General features: G+C 39.0%; 1 protein-coding gene across 4 annotated transcripts in view; it reads left to right on the top strand.

The window, feature by feature from the left end:
- LOC109096297 (chromatin-remodeling ATPase INO80-like) overlaps nt 1-18,432 on the top strand; it is a 39,200-nt gene extending 20,768 nt beyond the window's left edge. For 2 of the 4 annotated variants that reach the window (XR_006157445.1, XR_006157446.1), the window contains exons 28-35: nt 5,106-5,233; nt 9,961-10,055; nt 10,442-10,514; nt 10,972-11,130; nt 11,548-11,650; nt 11,763-11,855; nt 12,394-12,553; nt 12,918-13,059. Coding sequence is in view for 1 of the 4 variants with exons in the window: in XM_042746252.1 (XP_042602186.1) it covers nt 5,106-5,233; nt 9,961-10,055; nt 10,442-10,514; nt 10,972-11,130; nt 11,548-11,650; nt 11,763-11,851; nt 12,113-12,114; nt 12,394-12,553; nt 12,918-13,077; nt 16,778-16,999; nt 17,083-17,285 (1,394 nt within the window). In the remaining 3 variants the exon portion in view is untranslated. Of the gene's footprint in view, nt 1-5,105; nt 5,234-9,960; nt 10,056-10,441; nt 10,515-10,971; nt 11,131-11,547; nt 11,651-11,762; nt 11,856-12,112; nt 12,115-12,393; nt 12,554-12,917; nt 13,078-16,777; nt 17,000-17,082 lie in introns of those variants that run through there. The other 2 variants (XM_042746252.1, XR_006157444.1) reach the window with 2 other exon arrangements.
- Nucleotides 18,433-18,578: the final 146 nt, after the last annotated feature.

Here is an 18,578-nt window from a genome sequence, read left to right as displayed (position 1 = left end):
AAGGCTGCAGAAGTCATGATGTCGACCTTTCGTGAAACGATTTGCTTCCCTGATGCAGGACACATTCTGGCCTACAGAGGGAGCATTTTGCTTGGTTTTAGTCTGTTTTGCCTCTCCCTTTTGTGTGAAATTCAAAATGTGGTCACATCTTTCACCCCTTTGCTTTTGTGTTTTGGTTAGTGCTCAGATCCCAGGCAGGATCTGGTGAGTATAATCGATATACGACAGCTTAATGACAGTCTCCCTCATTTACCTCCCGTCCCAGCAATATCTGTGGTCACTGGACTGATGCAAGACTCTATAAACATTGTGTGTGGCAAATGTGTCACATTTCATTTGATTTTTAACTACAAAAAGATGGCTTTAGATGGAATATCCTAATTATCTGAATCCATTCCATCAGCAGCAGGCCTGTGGCTTTTTTGTCTTGAACATTGTATTTAGCACTTTTTTAAAAGTCTAAAGGGATAGTTCATCCAAAAATTTAAATTCTGTCATTAATTACTCACCCTCATGTCGTTCCAAACCCGTAAGACCTTCATTCATCTTCAGAACACAAATTAAGATATTTTTGATGAAATTCAAGAGCTTTCTGAACCTCCATAGACAACAACAAAACTGACGTGTTCAAGGCCCAGAAAGATAGTAAAGACATCATTAAAATAGTCCATGTGACATCAGTGGTTCAACTGTAATGTTATGAAGCTACAAGAATACTTTTTGTGCGCAAAGTGTGCTTCATAACATTAAGGTTGAACCACTGATGTCACATGGACTATTTTAATGATGTCCTTACTCCCTTTTTGGTCCTTAAAATGTTTCAGTTGCTGTCTATGCAGGGTCAGAAAGCTCTCGGATTTCATCAAAAATATCTTAATTTGTGTTCCGAAGATGAACGAAAGGTCTTGCGGGTTTGGAACGACATGAGGGTGAGTAATTAATGACAAAACTTAAATTTTTGGGTGAACTATCCCTTTAAAGGTAGAGTTCACATATTGTTGTTTAGAACCACACTGACTCATTGTATGGACTAAAACAGTTGAAAGATCCATCAAAATATCTTTTGTGTTCCCCCACTAGAAAGTTATTCAAAACATAATCAGGGTGAGTAAATGATGACAGAATTTTAATTTCAAGTGAATTACACCTTACTTTGTAATTATATCACATTTCAGATCTGAGCTCATGCCCTTGTAAACTGTGATTGCGTAATTTATTTGTGCAACTCTGCCCTGTTTTTAAGGTGCAGTAATCACTGTCACTTCTGCGAAGTTTTGCCAGTTGACAGAGTGGCAAAACAAATATTGTTTGTGTTGAGCACCAGCCTCACCCCCACTCCTTGGCCCTGTGCTCATGTTTAGGTGTTGACTAGTGGTTGTACTGGGCGTCAGTAAACACTAAAGCTAATTTTATAGCAAGTTAGGCCGGTGCTTGTGTTATCGGCCACTGTCCCTTTTCCAGAAGAAGCGGCCCTAAAGCTGAGATCGCTTTAATGAAATTAGCAAGCAGCGGAAAGGCAATTAAATAGGCAAGGGGGTTAATCAGCTCATACAGGGCTCTGTGACAGATTTTGAAATTGGTTCACCCTCGGGTCAGACCTGAATTCTGGACAGGACGGATTGGATTAGAGCCGAGGCTCCTGGAAGGGCACTCTTGAGGGGTTTCCACCAGCAGGTGGGTTGAATTGATAGCAATAACCAGAGTGATGTCTGATGGCACAGCTCTTGGTATCTTTGTTCTCCTTCTGTTTTGCAGTTGGAAGGTGTCCTGAAAATACATGAAGGCGTCCTCGATAAACTTTCATTCCGACATTATCCACCCCTAAATCTGTTATCGTGAAATCTAAATGATGAAGTCATCCTTGTTAGTTTCCTCTGAAAATGACAAATGTTTTTGTATGAGATTAGTTGTGTTTGATAAGCATTTCTAAGAGCTGGTTTTAGACAAAGTAGCATGTGTCTGACTAATTGCAGACTCGTCAGACTTGTGAAATAGGACGTGTGGGGGGATTTGATAAGACGGGAATGGAAACACCAGAGGAGACTCTGTGGTGCCGGTGCCGTTGAGTTGTGGGTACCAACGGGTCACATCATCCCCTTAGACCACCATCTTCATCCCACAATCTTTCAGGGGCTTCATAAAGTGGGATCTGGCAGCTCTTTGCCTCATCCCTCTGACGCCAGACCCATTAGATTAGAGCCTTATGGGGAAGAGTGTATGGGACACTCTTCTCTCTTCATGAAACCATCCTTCTCTCAGTCGGGAACCTGAAACCTCGGCTTTTTGCTAAAGAAACCATTACTGTTAACACTGTGGGATATGGTTGTTAAACTTCTACTTGTATTTGAGCAGGCGATCTCTTGCTGAAAAATGTGATCCTTCAAGCAGTCTTTAGTGGTCTGAAAATAGTATAGTATTTAGCCATTATGTAGCGTAGTATATAATCATTGTATAGTGTATAATCAGTTCTAGTAGATCTTTATTGAATCTGCAAGTCACTGTAAAAAACTAGAGCAATTTAAGGTATGTACACTACCATTAAAAAGTTTGGGGGCAGAACATTTTTTTAAAATAAGTTAATAATTTTGTTCAGCAGGAACACATTCGTTTTATAAAAGTGACAGTAGAGTCTTTGTTACAAAATATTTCTATTTAAATTAAATGCTGTTCTTTTGAATTTTCTCCTCATCAAAGAATCCTTAAAAAAAAAAAAAAATGGTTCCACAAAAATATTAAGCAGGAAATGGCTGCTGAACATTCTGCTTTGCCATAACAGGAATAAATTACATTTTAAAAAGCAATAAAATAGAAATATATTACAAAATATTTTTAATAATATTTCATAGTATTTTATATTTTACTGTTTAATTGATCAATGATTTATTCAATTGAATTCAATTGAAATTTTACAAATGAACTGTTTTGTAAATTGTTGTTTTTTTCTGGATATTTTAAATATTACATTCTACAGCAAGGCTTTTATTGAAGCGATGAGTCAAACTGAAGTTGACTCATTTTAATCTAATTTTTTTAATTATTCCAAGTAGATTTTAGACGTCTGCCTTGAAACTCTTCAGAAAGCTGATGGATGTGCAGTTTCTGCATGATTAGTAAATGAAGAATTTGTAAACATTGTAAAGTGTCTAATTTGTTTTTCCAATTTCTTTGCCAGATAATCTCATCAAATCTGGACTTTTTAAAGTTGGACGATAATGAGAATTTAAGTGTAATTTTGTGTGATTTGCTCTGAAGCTTTCAAACAGAACTTGCCATCCTCTCTGCAAACACATCGCTTGGATGTGATCTAGTTTTCCATCTAATTCAGTACAGCCGAATATAACTGTTTCGATGTATACAAGGATATAGACTGTTTCGTTAGTCTTTTGGATTATTAAAACTTGAGGGGTCATTGGAAAATACCTCTTAGGCCAAATATGGCCCACAGGCCTGATGTTTAAGACCCCCTCCCTTAGAGAAAATGTTCATCTCGCGTGGAGTAAATTAGATCCATATGGTCATTATCTTGTGGATCGTCTACACGGTGAGTATGAGATTCTTGAGTGTATGGGTTAATTTGAGCCATTCTCCACCACTCATTGAAAAGGTTACACACATTCCCCTTTCAGGGTCATAGGGGTGTTGAGTCAGGGTTCATCTATGGTTCACATTAGCATGTATACATGATGTGGTAATAGCAACATGGTCATGCTGGCCGTATGTTTGACATGCTTTTTGTACTGTCTAAGGCTCGGCCAGCAGGCCTCAAACTGTCTCTTGGGATCTCTAGATTGCTCTGGCAGCCGGCTCATTTTGTGTGTATAATCACTTTCTGAGTGCCCGTGACTAGCAGGGTCATTTAACTTCCCCCCCATGAGCTGACCCTAGGGTCAAGGGTTGCACCAGTCAACAATGGGAAGCCCGTGCTTCCTCTTTTGTAAGCACTGTTGGGGTGACAGCACTGACAGACCATTGGCACATAATTTTCTGGTCTGTGAACCTCAATCAAATGTCTTGATGACTTACATAACTGATGTACATTTGATGACCACCTTAAATTTTGAAAAACATAATATACAACTTGATTAGCATTTAGAGGATGATGTGGATTAGATGAAAACAAACAAAAGTTACTAGAGATGCACCAACATTAAAATGGTAGATATCGATTGATAAGCTCATGTTATGGCCAAAGACAAAGTTCAGTACAATTTGGTGTTTAATAAAAAGAAAAAAAAAAAACACTTAAATCTACATGAAAGTGCATTTAGGCATCACAACAACAGTATAATGCACAGTATGGAAATTGAAAATCTTTTTTTTTTTTTTTTTGGCTAAAATGACCTCAGAAAATAATTTAGATGATAACAAACAAACAAAGAAATAACTAGAGATGCACCAACATTAAAATACTAGATGTTGATAGGCTCATGTTATGGCTGAAGTCAAAATTCAATACTATCAAATTCACAACAATATCATTCTTCTTCTTTTTTTTTTTTTTTTGCACAAATTTACATTTAACAGTATCAATCAGTTATTGTTTTGTAAGATTCATGTTAGTTTAAATGTAAAAATACAGAAAAAATAAGAAATTAAAAAAACTCCTGTAATCTGTAACCGATTTGGTACAAATATGTCATGCATCACTTAAAAACAAAACAAAAAATAAACACCTGTCATCCTGAGTGTAGTACATACAGTATATTTTTGCCTAATTTTGGTCTTTCAATAAAGCATACCATTTTTCTCTAATATTTTTTTCCACATAAGAGAACTTTTCACTTTGTGCTTAATTGTTCGTGATATCATAAAACAAACATACTGAAAGAACTTTACAGCGTATCTGTAACAAATTTTGCTGCTGAGAGTGGGGTTTCTGTCATCGGCAAGTGAGGAGCAGGAAATGGAAAACCTGGAGCGGAGGGATTGTAGAACGTTGGAGCATGGAGGGGAAATTGCTGTCACTCGACAAGCTTATTCATTATATTGCTTTGATTTGTCTAATCAGCTCCATTCCGACACTGTGGGATACAGTTTTGATCTTGTGAGCTGACACATGACCATTTTTCAGTGTTTTGAAATGTTTTCTCCTCTTTGTTCTTCAGACAAAGAGTCTCTGATCACAGACAGCGGGAAGCTTCACACTCTAGACCTGCTGCTGACTCGACTGAAGTCTCAGGGCCACCGTGTTCTCATCTACTCTCAGATGACCCGCATGATAGACCTTTTAGAGGTGAGTGCTTCCAGGAACTTCTCACAGTCGTGACTGACAGCTCTGTGGCCTGTGAACATTACGTAACTACATCATGTCATTGTGACGTGTTTTTCTCCTTTAACCTTCAACCTTTCCTTCATGTCCACAGAAATCGGTCTAAACTGAAGCAATTGTAGATATCTGAGGTTGTGCTGTACTTGTTTTTGTTTACCTGTTCATTGTACTTTGAGTGTTAATCCCACAAAAGGAGAGGTTTGTATTTGATCAAGCATTGTGAAGGGAACGTTTGCTGTAAAGTAGTTTCATATTGTTAAAGCTGGACAAAAGTTCAGAGAAGAGAACTGGAGGAAACAATCACTTTTTCCAGAGGCACACAGTTGTTTGCCACATGTTCAGCAGCAAGCCAAACATGGGGCTAAAAGTAGAAGCCTCCAATAACATTGTCAACACAGGCTGCTTATAGTCCTACACAACAGCACTCGTTGTCTAGAAACACCTCCTTAGAGTCAATAGGAATTCCTTCCGATTCATTTTGGCTTTAGCCTTTTTCCATGGCAGTCTCTCTAAAGTCTGATTACGTAGATTTGACTTCCTTTATTTGTGAAGTAGTTGGTCTAAAGAAAAAGTTAAGCATGGAAAAACATGGCATCAACCTTTGGCTTTGATTGGCCATTAGTTTTGGCATAGACATGTACATCTACACCTTATATTTTTACTTTGACAACATGAAAATCTTGATTGATCCTATTTTCTTTTTGGATACACATTCCTGGTCTTATTGTGAACGATTCATCAATGCATGCAATTCTAAAGAAAAAAATGTTTGGCTTTACATTCTTTCATGAAAATGTATTAACTTACCCCGCCTCTGAAATGACTTTCCTTTTTAGATTGCATCACAAATTTGTCTTTTTTTCTCAACCCCTGCAGCTTGTGATGGATAATATATTATCCATATATATTATCCATTACCCGTCATTTTAATTTTCATATTTTAATTCTAATAACACATTTCATTGCTTGTATTTTTGTTCACATTTTCATTTTTAATAATGAACCAACAGGACAAGCATATAGGCTTATGCATTTATTTATTTATTTATTAAGAGATCACTTTTCATGTTCAACACCACATCACGCAGTGATAGCAGAGGCCACTAAAAACAAAATAGCCTAGGGCTGGGTAAATTTTTTTTAATTTTTTTATGAAATTTCTAATTTTTATGAACCAATATTGATTCTTAAATCCCAAGCATTTCTGTTTTCAGTTGATAAATGAACCATGCAAATAGTATATCACGTCATATAGTACACCTACCATCCAATAAATCGCAATAGGCTAAGCTTTGCGTGTTGTTACTTATGATATGAAACAAAGTCTTAGATTTCAAATTCAGATTCCATTTTATTAGGAAATTCAAGCAAAATATAGAGTTTTGTCGCTCTTTAATGTGGTGTGATAGATCACTGTAGACACCTCAGATCAAGTGAAGCGGCAGCGCCAATACATGAATTGATCATCTCTTTCACTTTACTAGTGGGTACTGACTGTGAGTTTTATTTTTGTTCTGGAGCTGATGTTCCCGCTCTCTTCTGCTACACAGGAGCGCACTTGCCACCAACTGGACAGGGGTGGAAATTAAAGTTATAAATTAAAATAGATCACCCTCAGTGTAATCTGTCAAAGTGACGGACGGCTTTCTATGGAGCCCCGCACATTACATGCAAAAAAAAATTAAGAGTGTGCACGATTTACTAATTCGTTCCCTCGATGTACTAAAACTTGCACACGATTACTGTTTTGTTCCCTCGATTTGCTAAATTGAGCGCACAATTTACTTATTCGCTCTCTCGATTTATAAATCGTGTGCATGATTTAGCAAATCGAGGTAACAAATTAGTAAATCGTGCGCACGATTTATAAATTGAGGGAACGATATAGTAAATCGTGCACACGATTTAGCCTACTATTTTTTTTCCTGCATTTCATGTGCCGGGCTCCGTAGCCTTCAGATTTTTCCATCACTGCAAAAGAAATTTCTGGCAATGATGAAAATTTTTCCGGTTAACGCAACCTCTGATATAACCAGACTACTTTTGTAATGTGCATAATACATTTTTCAAACTAGGAACCCTGTTCTAAAATATAAAGGAAGCTATATATTTTCATTTATAAAGACATTTATTTTGCTTGTAGAGCTTTATAAAAACAAGTCGCAAAATACAGGTCCTTCTCAAAAAATTAGCATATTGTGAAAAAGTTCATTATTTTCCATAATGTAATGATAAAAATTAAACTTTCATATATTTTAGATTCATTGCACACCAACTGAAATATTTCAGGTCTTTTATTGTTTTAATACTGATGATTTTGGCATACAGCTCATGAAAACCTAAAATTCCTATCTCAAAAAATTTGCATATTTCATCCGACCAATAAAAGAAAAGTGTTTTTAATACAAAAAAAGTCAACCTTCAAATAATTATGTTCAGTTATGCACTCAATACTTGGTCGGGAATCCTTTTGCAGAAATGACTGCTTCAATGCGGCGTGGCATGGAGGCAATCAGCCTGTGGCACTGCTGAGGTGTTATGGAGGCCCAGGATGCTTCGATAGCGGCCTTAAGCTCATCCAGAGTGTTGGGTCTTGCGTCTCTCAACTTTCTCTTCACAATATCCCACAGATTCTCTATGGGGTTCAGGTCAGGAGAGTAGGCAGGCCAATTGAGCACAGTAATACCATGGTCAGTAAACCATTTACCAGTGGTTTTGGCACTGTGAGCAGGTGCCAGGTCGTGCTGAAAAACGAAATCTTCATCTCCATAAAGCTTTTCAGCAGATGGAAGCATGAAGTGCTCCAAAATCTCCTGATAGCTAGCTGCATTGACCCTGCCCTTGATAAAACACAGTGGACCAACACCAGCAGCTGACATGGCACCCCAGACCATCACTGACTGTGGGTACTTGACACTGGACTTCAGGCATTTTGGCATTTCCTTCTCCCCAGTCTTCCTCCAGACTCTGTCACCTTGATTTCCGAATGACATGGAAAATTTGCTTTCATCCGAAAAAAGTACTTTGGACCACTGAGCAACAGTCCAGTGCTGCTTCTCTGTAGCCCAGGTCAGGCGCTTCTGCCGCTGTTTCTGGTTCAAAAGCACACGCCTGTGCACGGTGGCTCTGGATGTTTCTACTCCAGACTCAGTCCACTGCTTCCGCAGGTCCCCCAAGGTCTGGAATCGGTCCATCTCCACAATCTTCCTCAGGGTCCGGTCACCTCTTCTCGTTGTGCAGCGTTTTTTGCCACACTTTTTCCTTCCCACAGACTTCCCACTGAGGTGCCTTGATACAGCACTCTGGGAACAGCCTATTCGTTCAGAAATTTCTTTCTGTGTCTTACCCTTTCGCTTGAGGGTGTCAATGATGGCCTTCTGGACAGCAGTCAGGTCGGCAGTCTTACCCATGATTGCGGTTTTGAGTAATGAACCAGGCTGGGAGTTTTTAAAAGCCTCAGGAATCTTTTGCAGGTGTTTAGAGTTAATTAGTTGATTCAGATGATTAGGTTATAGCTCGTTTAGAGAACCTTTTTATGATATGCTAATTTTTTGAGATAGGAATTTTGGGTTTTCATGAGCTGTATGCCAAAATCATCAGTATTAAAACAATAAAAGACCTGAAATATTTCAGTTGGTGTGCAATGAATCTAAAATACGGGAAAGTTTAATTTTTATCATTACATTAGGGAAAATAATGAACTTTTTCACAATATGCTAATTTTTTGAGAAGGACCTGTATATGTATACAAAATTAAATAATTGTCACTGAAATTAAATAAAATATAATCCAAAAAATGTTTTACTGTTAAAATGCTTAAAATGTATTAAAAACATTGCATTAAACTAATTTAATTTCTGTCTTAAGGTAACATGTCAACTTTGACAGCCCTAAAATGCATTTTGTAAAAATGTTTTTTTTTTTTTTTTTTTTTTCGTTTTTCACAATTTTTGCAGACTCCCTAGAAACCCTTGTAGGTCACTGGAGCACAGTTTGGAAACCCCTGTATCAATGCATTCTCTGTGCAGAAGCCGATGACTGTCATGTCTTGTCTTCTTTTTGTGTCTCTCCAAGCAGATCCCTTGAGTGTTTTGGTTAAGTTTTTATTTGTATTTTTTTTAATTATGTGTTCAATGGCTCAACTCCCACTTGAGATCTGTTCAAGCATATTCCGGGCTTTGTTCCTAAGTCTCAGGCTAAATCATGTTATGTTCGACATTCTACTAACCAGGATTTATATTCTCAGCGGTGTAATGCTGTTTAAGATGGTGTCATTTGTTACTTACAGCTGCAGAGAAGCTTGGGATTTGTGATCTAATGTTACTTCAGGCTGGAACAAAGTCCTAATCAAAGACATTTAATGTCAAAGAGAGTGCTAATGCTCGCTTCATATGGTCCAGATGTGCTTTTGGGAGGCCGTCCAGTGGAGTGGTAGGCCTGATGGAGTTGAGACTTCACTCTGGGTGGTGTAGGAGAGTGGGAGGTCATCTGAGAAAAGTCTCTGAGAAGAGTCTGCAATGCTAATGAGGATCTGTGGCTGTGTGTAAAGGGGGACGTTATTCAAAACCGGCCTTGCAGATTTTTTAAAAGAGAATTAAAGTGAAAAAGACATACCAGTTTAATATCGTTGACTTGTTTGCCTGCATGATTTTCCATTTTCTTACTTGAAATGTTTCTCAACTGACCTGCAGGAGTACATGGTGTACCGCAAGCATACTTACATGAGACTGGATGGTTCATCCAAGATTTCAGAGCGGCGGGACATGGTGGCTGACTTCCAGAGCCGGTGAGTTTTCAGCAAGTTTTCAGCAGCCCGACAGCAAGGTTTGAAAAGGAGACGCACATGTCTGTAAGCGCCCGTCTCTTCTTAAAGCTAATTGGGGCTTGTTTTTCCAAAATGTCACCAAGCGTAAATTCCTCTTCCCTGGCGGTGCTGTCAGGGTTTTACGCTCTCTTCTCTTTCCCCACCCTTCCTCATGGGGTCTGGTTTGCATTAGCTCAGCTCTCTGTGGGTGCAGTGGGCTCTGGTTTTTATTTTCTAGAGGAGTGTGCTATATGTTGAAACGTCTCTCTGTGTAAATCCTGGGCGGTTGGGCAGGCCCCTTAAAGAGCACGATCTGCCTCCGCTTTGTTTACTTTCTCTCACTGTTCTGGTCTCCCCTCCCTTTGCAGGACGGATATTTTTGTCTTCCTCCTCAGTACCAGAGCCGGAGGCCTGGGGATCAACCTGACAGCTGCAGACACGGTGAGGCCGCAGCCCATCAGCACATCATGATTACCAGATTGCCTTCCCCCCACCAGAGGCCATGAGAACGGCCTCTAATATTGTATGAACTCAAAGACATTTAGCACTCATGTAGTAATAGCTGCTGAACTCGTCGACCTTAACACGGACACTTTGAAACTTCGACCAAATGGTCAGCATGTAACGCGACCTACCACGGTTTGTTTTGGGGTGGGTTTATCTGAAATGATGGATATTGCAATAATAGAAAGGTATTAAATAAACAAATAACGGTGCAGCAGTCTCTGGAAGTGGTTACAAGAGGTGTGCAATTTGAGCCTTAAACAGTATTTTAAACCAGGGTGGATTGTATGTGCAAGGATTAAAAATGGCATCTGTGGAATAACCACGAATAGGAATGAGATCATAAGAGGAGATAATTTCACGTTACCAATTTAGCCGTTTCCTCTCTTTCCAGGTGATCTTCTATGACAGTGACTGGAACCCCACAGTTGACCAGCAGGCCATGGATCGAGCCCACAGACTTGGACAAACCAAGCAGGTCACAGTCTATCGGCTTATATGCAAAGGGACAATTGAGGAACGCATCCTACAGAGAGCCAAAGAAAAGAGTGAGGTTAGTACACAGTATCGAGTGCCTTCCTCGGGCCAGAAGGTTACACAAAATATAATGTAACAAGTTTTCCTTTTAATTCAGCTAATTCTGCAATGGTTGGACAATTTTTTTCTCCTGATAGCTTACATCAGTCAGTTTAAGTTACAAAGCTATATTTATCTAAATGTCAAACCTCAGAAGAGTCTTTGCAGTGACAAGGGGGTTAAAGGAATATTTAGCCTATGGTTTCAACTCTAATTACTACTAATTATACTGTAATTGCATATGTGCTTTAAACATGTAGTCCAGGATGTCTGTATCAACATAGTCAGTGTATGTTTCCAAGAGTCAAATTTTCTCTTCTTTCTGCTTTTACTGATTTGATTTATTTATTCTCTGTCTCAATAATCACTTTCGGCTGTGGGATCTGCACTTCAGATTCAGAGGATGGTAATATCAGGAGAAAATTTTAAACCTGACACCCTGAAGCCCAAAGAGGTGGTCAGCTTGCTGCTGGATGATGAGGAGCTGGAGAAAAAATGTGAGTTACCACTCGGTTTATGATAATACATGCATATGTGTAATCTAAATGAGTTAATAAATGAATGAATTGCTCGGCTCTGATTGGAAGATTTGGTTGTGTTTCCGGGCAGTACGTTTACGGCAGGAAGAGAAACGGCAGCTGGAGGAGAGCAGTAAGGTGAAAGAGCGGAAGAGGAAGAGGGAGAAGTATGCAGAAAGAGTAAGTGCTTCCTCTGCAGTGGTCAACAATAATAAAATAGATAAAAAATATATGTGTGTGTAGGTATGTATATACCACTCAAGGATGTGTGGTAACTAAAAACTATTAAACTATTAAAACTATTACAAGTTTGTAAGTAAAAACCATTTTAAATCAAATAAAATATAAATATAAGTTGAAACTAACTGAAATAAATAAGTTGAAATAAAGACAAAATAATGATAAATCAAACTATTAAAAGAAATCTAACAAAAATGACAGAAGCACATATCAAAATTACTGAAACTTAGACTAAACACTTAACATGAAATATAAAAATAAAACCTTATCCAAAATGTAAATATTATAATAGCATATAAATACTAAAATAGCACTGCTTTATAGTCACTATCACAAAAAAAATTTACTATCAAGATTTTAAAAGATCCTGATGTAGAAATCCTTATAGATATATCAAATTATTTTGTATGTGAAAATTAAGAAAATGTCCTAACCACCCTTGTCCAACTGTCCTGTTTCCATGCATCCCTCTCATTTTAAAGGAGAAAGGAAGATGACCCAGACACTAAGAGGAAGAAGGAAGGTGTGAATGTGGTCATCCCTTTCGTCCCGTCTGCAGACAACTCCAATCTGTCGGCAGATGGAGAAGACTCGTTCATCAGTGTGGACATGGACTCTGCCATGCCCAGCCCCTTCAGTGAGGTAAGACTGTACGAGACTCTACTCGTATGCACTTCCTGGACTGGATTGAACTGTGTGATCCTGATAATGTTTGTTGAATTGCAGAGGTCATGGTGTCAGGAAGAATTATTGTACAGTGCTGGTCCTGTAATGACATTTCTTTAGCTGATGAGTCCACAAAACAATCATGTGAGAACTTTCCCAAAGAATGGATGATTTCTATAGAGCTATTATGCCATTGTCAACACACATCCTCTCATTTACTTGCTACATTGATCTCACGCCGCTCTTCCTCCTCCTCGTCCATCTTCTGGTCCTGCTGTCTTTCCTTCGTGGTGCTGTCCCTCTGTCCCTGTCTCACCCCCAGAACTATGTGTCCCTGCAGATCTCGTTGAGCAGTGAGCTCCAGCCCAGCTCCATTCCTGCAGACGAAAGCAGCAGCGACATGCTGGTAATTGTGGACGAACCTGTGTCTTCTGCTCCACAGTCCCGTGCCACCAACTCTCCCGCTTCCATCGCCGGCTCTGTGTCTGACACAATGAATGGTGGGTGCCCTTGTTTTAATTCTTGTTAGTTTTTAATTACATTCAGACTTATATAGTTCACAGAAAGCTTTGTTGTATTACACATATACATAAAATTTCACATATTAAAGGAGATCTTTTATGCCCCTTTTTACAATATGTAATATAAGTCTCAGGTGTCCCCAGAATGTGTCTGAAGTTTCAGCTCAAAATACCCCACAGATCATTTATTATATAATTTTGAAAATGTCTATTTTGAGTGGAAGCAGAAACACGCTGTTTTAGTGCATGTCTCTTTAAATGCAAATGAGCTGCTGCTCCCCACCTCCTTTTTCAGAATAGGGCTGTGCATTTACAGCTTGTTCCTCAGATACTCTGCTAAAAAAACATGTTTGGTTTTAGTTTAAACTTGATAGACGGTTTTCTGAGCGTACACATCTGAAGCATGTGCACAGAAAGTTCTCTTTTGTGTCTTATTGCGATTAAATTGTCAAATACACACACGTTTATGTTAAAAACACACGAGTTACAAAAATAGTCGTTTATGTCTGTGAAGGTAAACAGCTGGGAAAGAAATCGCATTTCTATATTAGATCTGTATGGCAGCAGCATAATATACAGTAATTAAATTAGGGCTGTGCGATTAATCGAAATCGTAATAAAATCAGATTTGAGCGTGCGCGATTTCTAAATCGCTCTATAGCACGATTTTCGCGGTCCCGACCTCCCGCAGTACGCTATCCGATCCAATCAGAATGCAGCGCACCTAAATGGAGCGCCAGAACAGACTGGGCATATGCCTATCTCCAGGTTCACACTCTCTGTCTGTGATGAGTATTTTTTCCGAGCCCATGTTAAAGGATCAGAACGTTTACACTGCACACGGTAAAAGATGTGAACAGAAAAGGTTAGAAATCGAGAGGTGTGAAAAGACTGAATATCTAGCGCATGAGCATAGAGAGAGTTGTGAGTGAGTGAGTGAGTGAGTGAGAGGAGACATGTTTTAATTGCGCGCACTCTCTCTGGATGAGAGCAGCGTGTATCTGAGCAGTGAGTGTCTGGTTTTGAGCAGAGAGATTCGCGCTCGCGCATTATTTTTATGTGCTTCCGCGTTACAATAACGCGCTCTCGCTGCTGCTTCTGCACTGCATACACATACTGTATATGCACTGCGGACGGAGTACGTGTGAACCTTTGGCAATTAATATATTTCTGCACCTGAGGCACCGCTACAATGAGCTCTATGACCAATGCATGGCAAAAAAAAAAAAAAAAATCCCTGGACATGGATTTTATTTTTTTTATTTTTTTGCCATATGTCTAGACATTTTGTTTGACATCTTTACTTAGTGATTATTTTGACTTACGTCTGTTCTACTTTTTGATAAAGCTCTCATTGGTTTTCTTTTGGAAATATGTTTCAAATTTATACTGAATGCATTTATGACTGTAAAGCATGTCTGTGTGGGTCAAAATCGTGATTAAAATCGAAATCGCAAAATTGATCAAAAAATCGTGATAGGTTTTTTTTGTCCATATCCCACAGCCCTAAATTAAATCAATAAATCCACCACTATCTTGTTTTTTTCTAAGGCTGGGACTTTAAATCCCCTTTCTACGTCATGGGGGGAGCGAAATCTGATATGCTCATTTGTTCACAAGTCTGCAGAAAAAAATTTTACTGGGATGTCTTTTTCACATTTTCTGGGTTGGTAGATGCACCAAGGAACTGGGATTTCATTTTATGAAATTAAACAAGTAGCCTAGATCAGTTAGTTCCCAAATATTTTTATACAGTCAATCTAGAATTTAGTGAACAAGCATTTCAGAATGTGAATCAAAGGCAATATGACATCAGAGAGCTCTGGGGATATATTTACTTGCCATTTACAATCTCAAACCAGAGCCTTCGCTGTCTGTGTATTGATGGCCAAATGTGCCAAGCTACTGTTTTGGGCATCGCCACAGCTGTTTCTCAGATATACGGCGGTTCTCTCTGATGTGAATTTAGATGAATATGTGCGCATATCAAGTGTTTATGAGAAGTGTGGGAGTATTAGTTTATCGTGCTTACTGCATGTCATGTAGTCACTCGTGCAATCCCTTGTATTTTTTTCCTCCTGCGGAAATAACTTAAAATACTCTGTCATTTTTGGTAATACAGATAAGAGTAGCCTATAGGCTAGATCAGCGGTTCTCAATTCCAGTCCTCATGCCCCCCAGCTCTGCATATTTTGCACGTCTCTCTCTGTTAACACACCTGATTCAGATAATCAGCTCGTTGGAAGTGAGATCCGTGCATGAACTGTCTTCCCATTGACATGGTCCCTACACAGTGTTCATTGCTCCCTACTCCCTGAGCAGGGGAAATCTGTTGAAGTTTACTTCACTTCGGAAGGATTTTTTTTCGGGTTTTTGCTGTGCGAAGTGTTTTCACACGGGGAAGTGTGGAATTTTATTCATGTGTTTGTGATTACAATTTAAATTCACGTCTCGCACCCTTCAATGCATTGCACGAGTTATGCATGCGTAAGGAGTCAAATGTTTTTACCTACATTTGCTACAACTTCTTGCTTCTCTGGTCTTATATGTGTTTGTTGGAGCTTATTGCTTTACCGTTCAAATCCCTGAATATAGTTTAACAGGGTCACATTTAGCACAGACCTGGCTGCCTTCCTGTCGAGTGATGAGCAGTGCTAATAAGCAGTGTTGCAGTCTAGGCCATAAAGCTGAGAGTGCAGAGGTTTGTTGGATTGAGTCTGCCTGTGAAAGGAGACATGGTGTGCGTGAGTCTGGGCCGCAGTGATTCTGATAGCCTTGGCATGCAACCTCATAATAAACTGAGGATTAGAGGAAAAATGGCACACTCCATCAATTTAGAAGAAACATATTGACGTGTTTGGCTGGCACATAATCTGTTAAATAGTTGTAGATCTGTGAAATCATAGTTTGAGGATACACTGCCAAGTTTGAGGTTGGTAAATCTATTAAGGTTTTTGAAAGACATCATTTATGCTCAACAAGGCTGCATTTATTTGATCAAAAATACAGGAAAAACAGTATTATTGTGAAATATTTTTACAAGTGAACTATTTTCCATTTTAATATACTAAAATTTAAGTTAATCCTGTGATGGAAAAGCTGCATTTTCAGAAGCCCTTAAAGGATTAGTTCACTTCCAGAACAAAACATTTCCTGATAATTTGATAACCCCCATGTCATCCAAGATGTTCATGTCTTTCTCTCACTCTACGATTTTTTTCTATACAGTGGACTTCAATGGGAGCCAATGGGTTGAAGGTCCAAATTCAGTTTCATTGCAGATTCAAAGGGCTCTACATGATCCTGGCTGAGGAATAAGGATTAGCGAAAGGATAGCGAAACGATCAGTCGTTTTCTAAAATAAATTTATTTCTAAATAAATTGTGGTTAAAAAAGTATATACAGTACTTTGGCTAGATAAGACCTTTATTCCTCGACTGGGATCATGTAGAGCCCTTTGAAGCTGCATTGAAACTGCAGTTTGGACCTTCAACCCTTTGGATCCCATTGAAGTCCACAATATGGAGAACAATCCTGGAATATTTTCCCCAAAAAACGTAATTTCTTTTCGACTGAAGAAAGACATGAGCATCTTAGATGACATGGTGGTAAGTAAATGATTCTGGAAGTGAACTAATCCTTTAATCCTAACCCATTTCATCACATGACTCTGTCCCAGGTGTCTCCTCTCAAGATATATCCAGTCCAGGCAGGGGAAGGTCCGGTCGGAGTCGAGGACGACCCAAAGGCTCTGGAGGAGCCGGGAAGTCATCTTCTGTGAGGAAGGGAAGAGGACGGAAGTCCACCGCGGGCAGTGCTGCAGCAATGGCGGGGGCGATGGCAGGGGCGGCAGCAGCGTCTGCAGCTGCATATGCCGCATACGGCTACAGTGTGTCCAAAGGTAGAAGATTCGACATTGACTAGCAGAACTCCTGGTGAAAAGGTCTATAACAGTTCATCCATTGTTAATTAATCCTCTTCCAGGTATTCCAGCAACTGGTTCCTTACAACCGGCTCTCATTCGGTCTTCAACCACACCTGCCTTTGTTCCAGCTGGCACCTCCTCCCCAAAGGCTAAAGGGAGCTCTGTGGCCACCAACTCACAGACTTTAGCTCATGGCAGTTCACAAAGTCAACACAACCCCACTAAGAGAAGCAAAGGACCCAGCAATCACAGTGGGCGGTAGCAGCTTGTGAACATTTGCTTTTCAATTGTAGCATGGCCAGTGCATTTTCAGTCCCAGGTTGGCAATTCTCATGCTTACGATGTTGAGCCGTTATCACACCTCAAGCCCTACTGTCACCGTGAAACCCGACCTGATGCCCACCCCAATTTAGCATCCATTTCAGGGCTGATGAGTAGGAACAGGAGGTTGCGCACTTTCCTAAAAGGAAAAACAAGTCACTTTTCCATTGAGAATTTGATCTTCTGAATATGAAATGTAACTAATTGTTCCTTTGTACAGAAAATAGCCATTGTAAAGGCTGACAATAGAGACTATTCCAGTGACATCTCTTTTTTGTTTTCTGATAGCCAAGTAAGCAAAGGGCAACAAAGCCAAATGAAAGATTTCTTTATCTTCTGGCACTGATCATGAGATGTTCAGCGTCGTTGTGAGCAGAGATGAGTTGAAATGGGAACGGGGGAGGAATGTGTGTTATCGAACACCCTCTCGAACAACGTCTTTACCTTGAACACATAGGAACAGAAAAGACTGCTTTTGTAAAATCGCTCTTATTTTTGTAGGACAGACTTGATGACATTTATTCAATTAAAATACCGAATGGCCTTCTTTCTGTTTATTTGCTGCAAATTCAAAGATTTTGGCTTAAATACTAATATATATTTTCTCTTGGGAAGAATACAAGAAATCAATGTTTTTTTTGTAGTAAATGCAATGGAAAAAATGTCTGGAGTGAATGCTGCTTGAAAAACACGTCACTGCTTAGATCGTGACTTAAAATACTTGGATGTGAAATGTATCATAGCTTAAGTTAAAACTTGGTCATTTATGATGTGTGCTAGTTGTAAATTGTATCAAAGTGGTTTTATTTTTAAATAACAATGAAAAGTCCATAATTTTGTTGCATCTGTGACATATGGCTATGGCCATTTCTGGATTTATTTAGTCTTTAAATGTGATGATAAATGTTCTATGTATGTAAATACTTCAAGGGTATCATCCCTTTCAGAGTTCTCCATTTTCCTGCAATTGCTTGTCTATTTTTATAGGTCAGTGTAAATACCTGAAGAGAAAAACCCAAACGGTTTGTTTACTAACTTGGAGGAAAAAAAAACTAAATAAACATTGATTTAATGATTTGAAATTTTCACATATAATGTGATTTTTGCCTATGCATTCTGTTACCAACTTTCTGCCAGTTTTTAAAATGCAAGTCTACTGGAGTTAAATCTTGTCACCTTCGCCATTTTGTTCTCTAAAGTTTAAACATCATTCTTACATGTATTCAACACAGAT

This window comes from Cyprinus carpio, chromosome B20, assembly GCF_018340385.1.
Source record: "Cyprinus carpio isolate SPL01 chromosome B20, ASM1834038v1, whole genome shotgun sequence".
In the NCBI taxonomy this organism is placed as follows: domain Eukaryota; kingdom Metazoa; phylum Chordata; class Actinopteri; order Cypriniformes; family Cyprinidae; genus Cyprinus; species Cyprinus carpio.
This window is presented reverse-complemented; position numbering and strand designations above follow the sequence as displayed.